Source organism: Perognathus longimembris, unplaced genomic scaffold (assembly GCF_023159225.1).
Source record: "Perognathus longimembris pacificus isolate PPM17 unplaced genomic scaffold, ASM2315922v1 HiC_scaffold_4438, whole genome shotgun sequence".
In the NCBI taxonomy this organism is placed as follows: Eukaryota; Metazoa; Chordata; class Mammalia; order Rodentia; family Heteromyidae; genus Perognathus; species Perognathus longimembris.
Window position 1 is genome coordinate 1,792 of NW_025959755.1, and position 16,071 is coordinate 17,862.

A 16,071-nucleotide genomic window follows, 5' to 3' on the forward strand; every position below is an offset into this window, starting at 1 on the left:
GTCAGAGGCTTGGGCAGGGGCCTAGGGTGACTGAAATTGTTCTGATCAGCACCAACATATGAAGGATTAAAGATAAGCTGCCCTTCCTCACAAATGCCTTCACCTCCTTCTCCAGGCCCCAGGATGGATATGAAAGTATAAATGAAAACTTTATGCAGACTTGAACATAGGCCAGGGGCCTGGGCAAGGCATGATTTTTCCAGAGCAGGTTCTAATGGGGTCCATCCACACTGTTCTACCTAGGGCTATAGAGCCAGCACCTCTATTCAGGATTCCAAGCTTCCAGGCTCTACACATTTTATTCTGACACCCTGTGCATTTTCTCTCCGAAATGCCTACAAAGGCAGCATAAAAACAACCAGGGCTAAGAGCTGTGGTACTTGCCTAGCTTGTGCAAGGCCCTGGAACACAATACCACTGGAAATCACTAAAAAGAAAGTGAAAGAGTTTTGTAGGCCTAATAAAATGTGGCTCACTCCTGTCATGCTAGCTACTCAGGAGGCTGAGACCAGAGGATCCAGGTTCAAAGCCAGCTCAGGCAGGAAAGTTCATAAAACTGTATCTCCAACGACCCACTAGAAAACCAGAAGTGGTGCTGTGGCTCAGGTGGTAGAGCACTAGACTTCAACCGAAGACCTCAAGGACAGAACCCAGGCACAGAATTCATACCCCACATTCGGCAAAGAAAAAAAATTTTAAATAAATTAAAGTTTAAAAATACATGTGTAGGAGCCAGCGACCACACAGGAAAATAGCAGAACAGAGTCCAAAATCTGTAATATTCGTGTGTCTATGTAACATTTGCCAGTCACCCATCGTAGAAGCAGTTTTCAGAAAACTTGTAGCAGACCAAAATGTTACAGATAATTGGGCCATTGGCAGCAGTGCTGTTTCCGACTGGAACGTGGGTCGTGCCCAAGATCCAAGAGCTATGAGCTGCCTAACAAATCATGACATTAGCACAGCCCATAAGGCAAGACAGGTCACCAAAGACGAAGTAATCAAGTTAAAACTGCAAAGCTAAAATTGAACTACTTGGGAGCTATGATCCACAAAAACAACTCATGATTGAAGATCCCTATTATGGAAACGACTCCGACTTCGAGCTGGTCTATCAGCAGTGCCTCCGGTGTTGCAAGGCCTTCCTAGAGAAGGCCCACTAGGTTAGCAATGCCCACAGCCAAGCCAACAACTCACCCACTAGTCCTGTGCCTAAGTGTAGAAGCTTTCCTTAGCCCCAGCCACGGTTGTTTCTTCAGCTGACTTACTCTTAAACATAAGTCTGGTGACAAATTAGTTTTATTTAACCAAGAAGTTAAATGACTTCTCATTTTCCCCTGATTACCAAACAGTGGAACAAGGAAATAGGAAGAACAAAATACAACCCTGTGAAGTAATAATGACCTGAGCTCAGGAAGACCTGGACAGTATGGTCTACCTGGCATGTTGAATGCCTAGCACTGCCCAGTGCTACTGCTTACCTTGTACCTTGCTGACCTGGGCTCTTATAGAGTCACAATAGCTCTACTGATAGCAGCTCCTCCGCTCTCAGAAACGTTTTAACTCAGTTTACTCATGGAGCACACTTGTATGTTTCAGATAGAAGCAAGGAATGGTGGTGCCTGTAAATCCAGCACTAGGGAGGCTGAAGCAGAAGGCCAGCCTGGTTATAACATGCCTCAAAATACAAAATAAAAACACAAAATAAGAGGAAGACGGGTGGAATAAATCTTTAATATTCTTACTACTTGTTGCTTTGTATTTAGTTTATTTCATGGGAGTCAGATTATTTGCTCCAATTTAAGCCACTTTACCTTTAAGAATAGAATTCTAGGGGCTGGGGATATGGCCTAGTGGCAAGAGAGCTTGCCTTGTATACATGAGGCTCTGGGTTCGATTCCCCAGTACCACATATACAGAAAACGGCCAGAAGTGGCGCTGTGGCTCAAGTGGCAGAGTGCTAGCCTTGAGCAAAAGGAAGCCAGGAACAGTACTCAGGCCCTGAGTCCAAGGCCCAGGACTGGCCAAAAAAAGAATTGAATTCTATATTGAAAGTGCACTTGTATGCAGGTTACCTTCCGTCAGTAGAGAGAATGTTTTTCATACACATCAACTCAAGTGTCCAACCAAATTTGACCAGTCATGAAGTTTTAAAAATTGCAGGGTGCAGTCACCAACCTCTGCCCCAGATTCAGGGAGCCTCTTCTAGCCCCTGGCTCTCTCAGCAGTCTCACTTCGCCCTCCTACCAAACCTTCCCACTGTGCAGCACAACCTGCCCATGCAAGCACAGAGATCTTCTGCTGAAACCAGAGAGCTGAGGGAGGCCCTGCTAAAGATCTTCCCTGACTCCAAGCAGAGGCGGAAAATCGACCAGATCTTGGTGGCCTATCCATACATGAAAGATCTGAATGTCATCAATGCCATGATGTTGGACTGAAGGCTGTGCTGAGAAGCTTGAGCTCAGGGCCCACTGATAACACTCGAGCTGACTGCCACCTGTGATGGGAAAAATATTGTGAAGAAACCTTTTCTCCAGTGTAAACATTGTTATATTGTACAGGGAAAAGAAAAAAAAATGTTTTGTGTATACAAAAATCTGGGTTTTCAAAGACAGCTTTTATATAAAATGCTGCTATTAGAGATTTAACATTTTCTATAAAAGGAAAGTATACATTTTCTGCCTGTTCAGAACTGTTTAATAGCAGTTACTCTTCAGCGTACTTACATTTTTATATTTTTTAAACTATTTACCTTAAAGTTGAAGATATATTAGTATATGGATATGGTAGCCTTTCTAAAATAATAATGAAAGAGTCATTTTCTTAAAAAAAATTTACAGGGTGCCATTAGGTTTGTGTGCTATAATAATGTGTTAGTAACTATTCTTTCAGCAGCATTTAGAAATTCCAGACAAACAGGTAATACTGGTATACCATCAATTAGCTCACCTCAAATTATAAGGATATTTCAGAAAATACTATTTACAAAATAAACCACTATGGAGTTATATAAGATAAAAAATAAATAAACGTGTGTAAGACCTATATGATAAAAATGAAAATCTTTTTTTTGAAAATCCTACAGCTTGAAATAAGGGTCTAGGCACTGTCCCTGAGCTTCTTTTGCTCAAGGGTAGTACTCTACCACTTGAGCCACAACACCACTTCCTGCTTTTTCTGTGTATGTGGTACTGAGGAATCAAACGTAGGGTTTCATGAATGCTAGGTGAGCACCCTACCACTAAGCCACATTCCCACCCCCAAAAATCTTTTTGAGCTGGTCCAGGGGCTTGAACTCAGGCATGAGCACTCTACCACTTGAGACACAGCTCTGCTTCTACTAGAGATTTTTTGTTGTTGTTGATTGGTGATAAGGAGCCTCGTGGACTTTCCTACTGCAATCAACAGATCTTGGCCTCCTGAGTACATAGGATTACAGGCATCTGGAAAAAACATTTTCCACACATCCCCTCCACCCTAACCTCTGTGTCCTATGCAAGACCTAGATTGAGGTGTATATTCTCCTAACCAAGATTTGTTGGGGTCCACTGAGCCCATCCTACATTGGACTGGACACCTAGATCCAACACCTACCATTGCAATGCTCAACACTTAGGCCTCTCCTCTGTTCAGTGGGATCAGAGCATGGCTGATGGAAGGAAAAACAGGAAAAGGCCATTTAGACCACACTTTCTGCTCCTGCCTTCTGCTACCTCCCTCCACTTCCTAATGGGACAAGTCTCAGGCCAGGCCTGGGGGCAGTGATGGGACACGAGTCAGTATAAAGGTGGTTGCCTGGCTGGTGAGGCATGCTCCAAAAACTAGACAAAATACCTTGGTATGCCAAGTACAATGTGGAATAAACAAGACAGGCAGACTGAACTTCTCCACACACTTTCACAAATACCCCCACAACCATGTCCTGAGCCTGCCCAGACTTAAAACACCATCTAAAGTCTCTGCAGTGACTGGGAGCTGGATCTAGAAGCCTGGTTTGGGCCTGTTATAATATAAATGATCAGAGAAACCACATTTTGAAGGATCCAATCTTGCAGTCTATTAAAATGCTAGCAGTCTATAGGCAGCCAATTGTTACAAAGGCCTGCTGCCCCCAAATATATTAAACACTGTTAGGAAACAGGCCAGAGAAGAAAGAAAAAACAAAAACTATACTAACAAACCAACTGAGCTCCAAGTGCTGATTTGGGACACCATATTGACCAGAGATAAGCCAGGAGACAACACAGGATGCAAACACGGAGATGTGTGGTATGGTGTAATGGCACCTGTGCTTGTCTGGGCCTAAATAAGGTAAAGTCAGGGGACAGGGTAATAGGAAGCTCCTATTCCCAAGCCCTGGACTGACAGGTTCAGTCACCTATAAGGGAAGTGCTCACCCCTGTCTCCAGGAATTAAGGCACAACCATCACCTGGAGGTCAGAATTCCCTCCCTCTACTATGAAGACAAGATGCCAGACCCTATAATTACACGTGTGTGACCAAGATGGCGCCGGTCAGACCTGACTTCCCTCCTGCAGGGCTTGGGCACCCTGAAGCCACCACAAGAAGAGCACAAGCAAGCAAGCAGGGAGGCGGGCCATGCTCCTCAACACACACTGTCACACCCACCCCATGCCCATGCCCCGGGCCGCACCTGACAGGATGCTCTGCTTAGTTGGCTGCGCTTGGATAGTCTCCCAGAGTCGCCTCAAGGTCAGCAGGAGGTGCTCCAGGCCGCTGTCCATGGGCCTTGGCTCTGCTGACTTCGGCTCTCCTCCCACCCACAGCTCGGCTGACCAGCCTCCATTGTCCACAGGCCTGGAGCTCTGGCCTCCTCTGTACGCAGGCCCCTGCTCTCCTCTTGTCCTCCGTCCTCAAGCCCGGCCCTGCTCTCCTCTAGCCCGCAGGTCTGCGAGTCCAGCATGCAGCACTAGGCTCTCGAGGCTGCGGCGTTCCTGAGCCTCAGGTCCCTTTCCCGGAAGTCCCGCTCTAGCAGGGTAGAGGCAGAGGTTCAGGTCCCCTACACGTGGGGCGGGGCCTCTCCCAAGCTCTGCATTGGGGCGGGGCTGTGTGGGCACTGTGGGGCGGGGCACAGACACTGTCAGGGGTGAGGATCTCCACATTTGGGGCTAGGACTGTCGACCCTTGACCTGTGCAAATACACTTGTCCTCACCATCCCCAAAACCATTGCCCTCAGGGCCGCGTGTTAGGGCCAGGTGCTCACCCCATGGGGCCTTGCTACATTGGACTGGACACCTACATCCAACACCTACCATTCCAATCCTCAGCACTTAGGCCTCTCCTCTGTTCAGTGGGATCAGAGCCATGGCTGATTCCCCAGCACCACATATACAGAAAATGGCCAGAAGTGGCGCTGTGGCTCAAGTGGCAGAGTGCTAGCCTTGAGCAAGAAGAAGCCAGGGACAGTGCTCAGGCCCTGAGTCCAAGGCCCAGGACTGGTCCAAAAAATAAATAAATAAATAGATAGATAGATGTGTGTAAGACTTATATGATAAAAATGAAAATCTTTTTCTTGTCAATCCTGGAGCTTGAAGTCAGGGTCTAGGCACTGTCCCTGAGCTTCGTTTGCTCAAGGGTAGTACTCTACCACTTGAGCCACAACACCACTTCCTGCTTTTTCTGTGTATGTGGTACTAAGGAATCAAACAGAGGGTTTCATGAATGCTAGGGGAGCACCCTACCACTAAGCCACATTCCCACCCCAAAAAAATCTTTTTGTGCTGGGCAGGGGCTTGAACTCAGGCATGAGCACTCTACCACTGAGACACAGCTCTGCTTCTACTAGAGGTTTGTTGTTGTTATTGGTGGTAAAGAACCTCATGGACTTTCCTACCAGGGCTGGTTTCGAACTGCAATCAAGAAAGCTTGGCCTCCTGAGTACATAGGATTACAGGCATCTGGAAAAAACATTTTCCACACATCCCCTCCACCCTAACCTCTGTGCCCTATGCAAGACCTGGGGGTCTTGGGGTTGATGTTCTAATAACCAAGATTTGTTGAGGTCCACTGAGCCCATCCTACATTGGACTGGACACCTAGATGCAACACCTACCATTCCAATCCTCAGCACTTAGGCCTCTCCTCTGTTCAGTGGGATCAGAGCCATGGCTGATGGAAGGAAAAACAGGAAAAGGCCATTTAGAACACACTTTCTGCTCCTGTCTTCTGCTACCTCCATCCAGCTCCTAATGGGACAGATCTCACGCCAGGCATGGGGGCAGTGATGGTCCACTGAGACCACCAGGGGACACGACTCAATATAAATGTGCTTGCCTGGCTGGCAAAGCATGATCCAAAAACTAGACAAAATACCTTGGTATGCCAAGTAAAATGTAGAATAAACAAGAGAGGCAGGCTGACCTTCTCCACACACTTTCACAAATACTCACACAAACATGCCCTGAGCCTGCCTAGACTGGAATCACCATCTAAAGTCTCTGCAGTGACTGGGAGTTGGATCCAGAAGCCTGGTTCAGGCATGTTATAATGTAAATTATCAGAGAAACCACATTTTGAAGGATCAAATCTTGGAGTCTTTATAAGAATGCTAGCAGTCTATGGGCAGCCAATAGTTACAAAGGCCTGCTGCCCACAAATATATTTATCACTGTTAGGAAACAGGCCAGAGAGGAAAGAAAAAACAAAAACTATACTAACAAAACAACTGAGCTCCAAGAGCAGATTTGGGACACCATATTGACCAGAGATAAGCCAGGAGACAGGACACAGGATTCAACACGGAGATGTGTGGTATGGTGTAATAGCACCAGTGCCTGTCTGGGCCTAAATAAGGTAAAGTCAGGGGACAGGGTAATAGGAAGCTCCTATTCCCAAGCACTGGACTGACAGGTTCAGTAACCTATAAGGGAAGTGCTCACCCTTGTCTCCAGGAATTCAGGCACAACCATCACCTGGGGGTCAGAATTCCCTCCCTCTAACATGAAGAAGAGATGCCAGACCCTACAATTCAACATGTGTGTGGCCAAGATGGCGCCAGCCAGACATGACCCCCTTAATTGAGAGCTTAGCCACCCTGAAGCCACTGTAGGAAGGGCACAAATGAACAAACAAGAGAGGAAGGCCACACTTCACACACAATCACACCCCACACCCATGTTCTGGGCCTCAAAGTGCAAGCTAAAAGCTCGACAATGACTAGAGCCAGCTTCAGAGGCCTGATTTGGGGACTGGCCTCACCCAAACCACTTTAGGAGAAGCAAACTATTTCTCCACACTGTCCCTCACCTGTATCCATGCCCTGGGCCTGCCTAGACTGAAAGTGCCAGCTAAAAGCCAGCTCCAGAAGCCTGGTTTGGGGACTGGCCCCACCAAAGCCACTTCAGGAAGGACACAAACAGAGAGGCAGGCAGGCAGGCAATAAAAACCAACACCCACGCCATGGGCCTGCCAGGACTGAAAGCTCTGGCTAAAAGCTCTGCACTGACTGGGAGCAATATCCAGAAGACTGGTTTGAGGCCTAGCCTCACCGAAGCCAACAGGGAGGCAGGCCGCGCTCCTCCACACACTTTTACAAGCACCCCACAACCATAGCCTGGGCCTGCCAAGACTGAAAGCCAGCTAAATGCTCGGCACTGACTGGAATCCGGCTCTGGAGGCCTGGTTTGAGGCGTAGCCTTACCAAAGCCACTTGAGGAAGGGCACAAAGGAGCAAACAGGAGAGGCAGGCCATGCTTCTCCACACACATTCACAAGCACCCCATACCCATGCCGTGGGCCCAACCTGCCAGGAAGCTCGGCTTACTTAGCTCTGCTTGTCTTCTGGAGCTGCCTTGGTGGACCTGGGTCCAGCCTTTTCCACACACAAGCAGCATCTGCACACGCAGTCCTCCAGGCTTCCCCACACAGAAAAGCGGCTGATGCCTGATAGGACAGGTGTACGAAGGCCAACCCATCAGCAAACCACAGTGAGCCTGACCAGCTTTGTAGGCCTGACCCAACTAGAGGACCCGCAGAGAAAGGAGCTCTTCCTAGCCTCCTGGCATGTCTGTTTGTTCCAGGCAGAAGGGACCTAAACCAATCCAGCACCCAAGCCACACCCCTTGACCTCTCACTTCCTCCCCTTGCCTCTCCCTTCTCCTTCCATGTTGCCCCATAAGCCCAGTCCTTTCACTTCTCATTTCCTTGCCCTCACCCCTCCCCTCTCCTGCAGTGATGACCCACAAGCCTCACCCCTGCACCTCAGGCACAACTCCTCTACCCACTTTCACAGCCAGCCTCAACCATTGCCTGGGCCTGCCAAGACAGAAAACCACAGCTAAAAGGATGGGCACTGAAGAAGCCAGCTCCAGAGGCCTGCTTTGAGGCCTAGCCTCAACCAAAGCCACTTCAGGAAGGGCACAAACAAGCAAACAGGAAGGAGAGGCCGCACTCCTCCTCACACTTTCACACCCACCCCACAACCGTGGCCTGGGCCTGCCAAGACTAAAAGCACCAGCTAAAATCTCTGCACTGACTCGAAGCCGGCTCCAGAGGCCTGGTTTGAGGCCTAGCCTCACCTAAGCCACTTCAGGAAGGGCACAAATGAGCAATCAGGAGAGGCAGGATGCGCTCCTCTACACAATTTCACAAACACCACACAACCACAGCCTGGGCCTCCCAAGACTGAAACCACCAGATAAAGGATAGGCAGACACTGACTGCAAGCTGGCTCCGGAGGCCTGGTTTGATGCCTAGCCTCACCGAAGCCACTTCAGGAAGGGCACAAACAAGTAAACAGGAGGGGCAGGCCACGATTCTCCACACACTCTCACACCCACCCAACAACCATGGCCTGGGCCTGCCAAGACTAAAAGCACCAACTAAAAGCTCGGGACTGACTCAAGGCCGGCTCCAGAGGCCTGGTTTTAGGCATAGCCTCACCAAAGCCACATCAGGAAGGGCACAAACAAGCAAGCGGGAGAGGCAGGCCATGCTTCTCCACACACTTTCACAGCTCCCCACACCCATGCCCTGAGCCCCACTGCCACATAGCTCTACTTGTATTCCAGAGTTGCCTCAAAGTCAGCTTGGTGCACCTAGGTCAGGCCTTCGCCACACACAAGCCGCATCTGTGAATGGTCAGTGTTCCTCCAGGTTTCCCCACACAAACAAGGGTATGGTGTCTGATAGGACAGGTGTACATAGGCCCAGACCCACCACCAAACCACAGTGAGCCTGACAGCTTTATAGCCCCAAACCCAAAGATGGGGGCTACTGGCAGGACTACTAGTCCCAGGCAGAACCGAAATAAACCAGTCCACTTCCAGGGCCACGGCCCTTACTTCTCACTTCCTCCTGCTTTCTCTGCCCCTCTTGTGCTGTAAGGCCCCATAAGTCCTGCCCCTGCACCTCTAGCTTCCTTGCCCTTGCCCCTCCCCTCTCTAGCTGTGATGGCCATAAGCTCCAGCCCAGCACCTCTAGCTTCCTGGCTCTTGCCATGCCTCTCTTGTGCTCTGACACCCCATAAGCCTTGACCCTGCACCTCTAGCTTCCTGAGGCCCCACCTGCTGCCCTGCCTGCCTAGCAGAAGGCCTTTGCTCCAACCCAGGGCCTGGTGCAGGACACTCCACAAGCCTTCAGGGTCTCTCCTGCACCTAGAACTATCAACCCACTGGCACAAGCAGGCTTAAGGGGACACCTGCTAGGGACAGCGGCTAGGGGCATCACATGGTAATTTCCATTCATCCCAGATTACTGTCACAATCAGACTTGGCAGATAAGGGGGCCAGGGGAGGGAGAACAGAGAGAAGGACAGACAAGACCAGAGAGCAAAACAAAACAAGAATAAACAGGCTGGGTTTTTATTGATGTTTACATATTATTCTGTTTTCCAGAGACATGGGTCTGTTAGACCTTTACAGCAATCTACTTGGTGAAGGATGAATTTAAATTAAAACATTCAAACTTCTCCTGACTTCATCAACCAGTATTTCCTTCAAAAATTTAAAGTGGGATGCAGGCAAACAGCCATGGAAAACAATGGCCAAGAATTCATAGGCAACAAGTGCTATCTTCACAAAAAGCTACCATCCAACATTAGTTTATTTGTAGCTTCATGCTCCCTCATAAACTACAAAAACGAATTAAAAACCTGTACTCTCCCTCTCCCTCCCTGCCTTCTTCCTTCCCTCACTCTGACCTCATCCCTGCTTGCCCAAATAATACTCTAGAAACAGAGTAAAGAGATCTTTAAAGATGAAATTCATGCTGGAAAACACAGAGACAAAATAACACACACACACACACACACACACACACGACAAAATGAAGCCAGAATATGGGCTGAAACTCAAACAGTGCAGCACAATCTTTAGTAGAAAAGCTAAAGAACAGCACCCAAGTCCTAAATTCAATCCCTATTAACAGCGCGCACATGCGCGCACACACACACACAACTAAGGAAAAAAACACTGTTCCACACACATACATGTCACACCTGTCATTTCCCAAGTAAACAGCAGAGGGCGCCCTAGCACTTGGGACAGCACCACAGAGCCCAACTCTGACTATGTACGGACAATTTCCACAGGTTCCTACTGATATTGTCTTGGGTGCCTTCTCACTGAAGCACTGAGGGAGTCATTGAGCATAGGGCAGAGTCCAACTATTAGAGAAATACCTAAAGGTAGAACGAATGGGTCACAGCATAAGATATCTGTTTTTGAGCCGGGTAGGGTGGAAAATGCAGTTAACCCCAACAGTTGGGAAGCTGAGGCCGAAGACTACAAGTTCGAGACCGGCCTGGTCTATTGCAGCAATACAACGTCTGGAGAAAGAAAAATGAGAAGGGGAGGAGAAAAGAGAGGGAAAGGGGAGAGGAGAAAGCCACTGTTTTCTTCAGCATACTAATTCATAAAAGCGGCTGGTCTAGAAAAATGCAACATCAACTGTATTCTGCATGGTAACATTCCAACACTTACTAAAATAAAGCCAATCCTAGAAATAATGAACCACTAAAAATGTCCCTAAGAATCACCATCAACACAAGGGATTTGAACATATGAATCAGAAAAAGAACAAACAGTCAATGTGGGCCACTGTTGAACAATCAATGACATACAATTTATGGAGATTCAACAGTTAGTTGCATCTCCTTCCATGTTCACATGTTTGGACCATGTGTCTCTCAGGTTATTCAGTGGTCTGTTCTTTTGCTGTTGTCCGTCGTGGGCTGTCCTTGAGCCAGTGCCACTTCTGGTTTTCTGGCATTTAATTGGAGATAAGGGAATCAAGGACATTCCTGCCTGCGCTGGCTTTGAGCCATGATCCTCAGATCTCAGCCTCCTGAGTAGCAAGGATTACTGGTGTGAGCCACTGGTGCCTGGCTCTATTCTTGATTTATTGACACTCTTAGGAATTAATTTTTGCAGCTTAGATTTGGATTCTTAGGAGGTTGATACTGATTTCCTTTAAAAGATTTCAATTTATCAAGACTTTCTGTTAAAGACTTGTGGATTTTCTGTCACCCCTGATAACACCTACTAATCTCCAGGGTTCAGTCTTATCCAGCCCAAGCATCATGGTGGCCTTTCCAGCCTGAGTCTACAGTGCTCAGTGCATGCCTGGGACACCCCACTCTCTACCATCAGACAACCCTCGTGTTGATCAAGGGAGGCCCATGCTTCTGTTGCTTCAAAGGCGACAGCGTCTGATCCTCAGATGTGCCTAAAGTGTCATCTCAAAACCCCGGACTTGGGCTGAGAATGTGGCTTAGTGGTAGAGTGCTTGCCTAGCACGCATGAAGCCTTGAGTTCGGCTCCTCAGTACCACATAAACAGAAAAGCCCGGAAATGGTGCTGTCATTAAAGTGGTAGAGTGCTGGCATTAAGCAAAAAGAAGCTCAGGGACAGCTCTCAGGCCAAGTTCAAGTACCAGGAGTAAACAGCCAGTCCACATGGCATGCTTTATGGCTAAAATGTGTGTTTTGCCAAGTCTCATTCTGCATCCTGCCTCATAGCAGCAATAGAGGCCCCAAGTATCTGTGTGGCTACTTAGGTGGAATTCATGTCTGAAACTGTGCACAAATGAGCATAAGGGATAGCTCCCAGGGTTTGAGAGGCCATTTGCCTGGTGACACCATGGCACTACTTCAGCATAGTTTTCAAATCCCTCCATCGCCCAGTACTACCTTGCAGCACGGACAGCCAGGGTCTGGGTGCTTCAGTCCCAGTGACACTGATTGCTGAGCTACTAAATTAAACCCAGTGGCCATCTTTGCATACCAGGTCCTTGTCACCTTCTCCCTGATGCCTCCTCATATGATTGTGATTCAATGATTAGAGGGTCTTAGAACGTTGACCTACAGTGACACCAACTTCAGAATGTTTTTTAATGGGTGTCACTTCTTCAGGGGAGGGGATGTCATTCAAGCCACTTTTCTACATTGGGCCATACTTCCAGATACTACACTCAAAATTCCAAGTATATGTTCTCCATGTTTTCTTCAGCTACTAGACACATTTTACCATCAAAGTAATTACAGTCAGAAGAAATCAACAGGAACCAAAGGATGGCCATGCTGGAACTACTCCCCAGGGAAGCGGGATCCTATACAGATGACAGGGGAAGAACAAAACAAAGTCACACAGAAGCTCCTTACTAGAAAACTTGAATAAAACCAGTCTTAAGGAAATGACTGGGTTATATTAAAGGGGTGAGGTTCAGTGTTGAGTTGCTTGCCTAGGTCGTGGGAAGCCCTGAAACACAATAAATTTCAAATTCACCAAAAAAAAAAATTTAAATGCCTTGGTATGCTGAACAAAATGTGTGTAAGACCTATGTAATAAAAATATTTTCCACACAGCCCCTCATCCCCTAACCCACAATCACAGAGCAGGACATGACCAAAAGCAGAACTGAATGCATAGCAAAGACTCAGAGGCTTGGGCAGAGGCCTAGGGTCACTAAAGTTGTTCTGATCAGCACCAACCTACCAAGCAGTAAAAGATAAGCTGCCCTTACTCACACATGCCTTCACCTCCTTCTCCAGGCCCCAGGATGGATATGAAAGTATAAATGAAAACTTTATGCAGACTTGAACAGAGGCCAGGGGCCTGGGCAAGGCATGAGTTCACCAGACCAGGTTTTAATGGGAGCCATCCACTATGTCCTACCTTGAGCTATAGACCCAGAACCTCGATTCAGAATTCCAAGCTTCCAGGCTCTACACATTTTATTCTGACACTCTGTGCACTCAGTGCATTTTCTCTTCAAAATGCCTACAAAGGCTGGAAATCATGGAAACCAAAGGCGGCAAAAAACAACCAGGGCTAAGAGCTGAGGTACTTGCCTAGCTTGTGGAAGGCCCTGGAACACAATACCACTGGAACTCACAAAAAAGAAAGTGAAATACTTTTACATGCCTAATAAAATGTGGCTCACTCCTGTCATCCTAGCTACTCAGGAGGCTGAGACCAGAGGATCCAGGTTCAAAGCCAGCTCAGGCAGGAAAGTTAATAAGACTGTTATCTCCAATGACCCACTAGAAAACAGAAGTGGTGCTGTGGCTCAGACTAGTCTTCAGCTGAAGACCTTGAGGACAGAACCCAGGCACAGAGTTCACAACCCACATTCGGCAAAGAAAAAAATTTTAAATAAATAAAAGTTTAAAAATAAATGTGCAGGGCTGGGGATATGGCCTAGTGGCAAGAGTGCCTGCCTCATATACATGAGGCCCTGGGTTCGATTCCCCAGCACCACATATACAGAAAATGGCAAGAAGTGGCGCTGTGGCTCAAGTGGCAGAGTGCTAGCCTTGAGCAAAAAGAAGCCAGGGACAGTGCTCAGGCCCTGAGTCCAAGCCCCAGGACTGGAAAAAAATAAAAAATAAAAAAAATAAAAATAAATATAAATGTGCAGGCGCCAGCGACCACCCAGGCAGATAGCGGTACAGCGTCCCAAATCCGTACTATTTGTGTGTCTACGTAACATTTGCCAGTCACCCATCACAGAAGCAGTTTTCAGAAAACATGTAGCTGACCAAAATGTTTCAGATAATTGGGCCATTGACAGCGGTGTTGTTTCCGACTAGAACGTGGGTCGTGCCCCAGATCCAAGAGCTATGAGCTGCCGAAGATTTCATGACATTACCACAGCCCATAAGGCAAGACAGGTCACCAAAGACGACTTTGCTACATTCGAATACATGCTGTCTATGGATGAAAGCAATATGAGATATTTGAAAAGAATAAGTAATCAAGTTAAAAACTGCAAAGCTAAAATTGAACTACTTGGGAGCTATGATCCACAAAAACAACTCATGATTGAAGATCCCTATTATGGAAACAACTCCGACTTTGAGCTGGTCTATCAGCAGTCCCTCCGGTGTTGCAAGGCCTTCCTAGAGAAGGCCCACTAGGTTAGCACTGCCCACAGCCAAGCCAACAACTCACCCACTAGTCCTGTGCCTAAGTGTAGAAGCTTTCCTTAGCCCCAGCCCCTGTTGTTTCTTCAGCTGACTTACTCTTAAACATAATTGTAGGTGACAAATTAGTTTTATTTAACCAAGAAGTTAAATGACTTCTCATTTTCTCCTGATTACCAAACAGTGGAACAAGGAAACAGGGAAGAACAAAATACAACCCTGTGAAGTAATAATGACCTGAGCTCAAGAAGACCTGGACAGTGTGGTCTACTTGGCATGTTGCATGACTAGCACTGCCCAGTACACCTGCTTACCTTGTACCTTGCTGACCTGGGCTCTTATAGAGTCACAATAGCTCTACTGATAGCAGCTCCTCTGCTCTCAGAAATGTTTTAACTCAGTTTACTCGTAGAGCACACTTGTATGTTTAAGATAGAAGCAAGGAATGGTGGTGACTGTAAATCCAGCACTAGGGAGGATGAGGCAGGAGGATCATAAGTTCAAGGCCAGCCTGGGCTATAACATGTCTCAAATTACAAAAAAACACAAAATAAGAGGAAGACTGGTGGAATAAATCTTTAGTATTCTTATTACTTGTTGCTTTGTATTTAGTTTATTTCACGGGGGTCAGCTTATTTGTTCCAATTTGAGCCACTTTGACTTTAAGAATTGAATTCTATATTGGAAGTACACTTGTATGCAAGTAACCTTCAGTCAGTGGAGAGAATGTTTTCCATACACATGCAACTCTAGTGTCCAATCAAAATTGACCAGCCATGAAGTTTTAAAAATTGCAGAGTGCCATTAGGTTGGTGTGCAGTAATGATATGTTTGTAACTATTCTTTCATCAGCATTTAGTAACTTCCAGGCAAACAGGTACCTTTGGTGTACCATCAATTAGCTCACCTCAAATTATAAGGATATTTCAGAAAATATTATTTTCAAAATAAACAACTATGGAGTTATGTAGGATAAAAAATAAATAAATGTGTGTAAGACATATATGATAAAAAAATGAAAAATTTTTTTGCCAATCCTGGAGCTTGAAGTCAGGGTCTAGGCACTGTCCCTGAGCTTCTTTTGCTCAAGGGTACTACTCTAACACTTGAGCCACAGCACCAGTTCCTGCTTTTTCTGTGTATATGGTACTGAGGAATCAAACGCAGGGTTTCATGAATGCTAGGGGGACATCCTACCATTAACCCACATTCCCACCCCAAAAAATCTTTCTGTGCTGGTCAGGGGCTTGAACTGAGGCATAAGCACAGGCTGGTGACATCATGGGTGGCACCTGCAGGGAGGCATGTGCATCAGCAGCGCCCTGACCCCTGACCCCAACCCCGCAAACCTCACCCCGACCCAATCCAACCGCCATGACCCAATCCAACCCCGACCCCTAACCCAGGCCCCAGGATGGACATGAAAGGAACAGAGGCCAGGGGCCTGGGCAAGGCATGAGTTCTCCAGAGCAGGTTATAATCGGGGCCATCCACAGTGTTCTACCTTGGGCTATAGAGCCAGAACCTCTATTCAGGATTCCAAGCTTCCAGGCTCTACACATTTTATTCTGACACTCTGTGCATTTTCTCTTCAAAATGCCTAAAAAGGCTGGAAATCATGAAAACCAAAGGCGGCATAAAAATAACCAGGGCTAAGAGATGAGGTACTTGCCTAACTTGTGGAAGG

The 16,071-nt window shown here is 47.1% G+C and overlaps 1 protein-coding gene across 1 annotated transcript; it reads left to right on the plus strand.

Moving 5' to 3' along the window:
- The first annotated feature begins 721 nt into the window (after positions 1-721).
- LOC125344817 (low molecular weight phosphotyrosine protein phosphatase-like) lies at positions 722-14,378 on the plus strand. Its single transcript, XM_048337154.1, has 2 exons — positions 722-982; positions 14,133-14,378. The coding sequence occupies exons 1-2, from the start codon at positions 722-724 to the stop codon at positions 14,376-14,378; spliced, it is 507 nt and encodes a 168-aa protein (XP_048193111.1).
- Positions 14,379-16,071: the final 1,693 nt, after the last annotated feature.

Excerpts from the sequence above, each read along its gene's own strand:
- LOC125344817 (XM_048337154.1), top strand. The coding sequence starts at position 722 with ATGTGTAGGAGCCAGCGACCACACAGGAAAATAGCAGAACAGAGTCCA. Across the intron at positions 983-14,132 it reads CAGCCCATAAGGCAAGACAG|GTCACCAAAGACGACTTTGC; the intron begins GTCACCAAAGAC and ends AAGGCAAGACAG.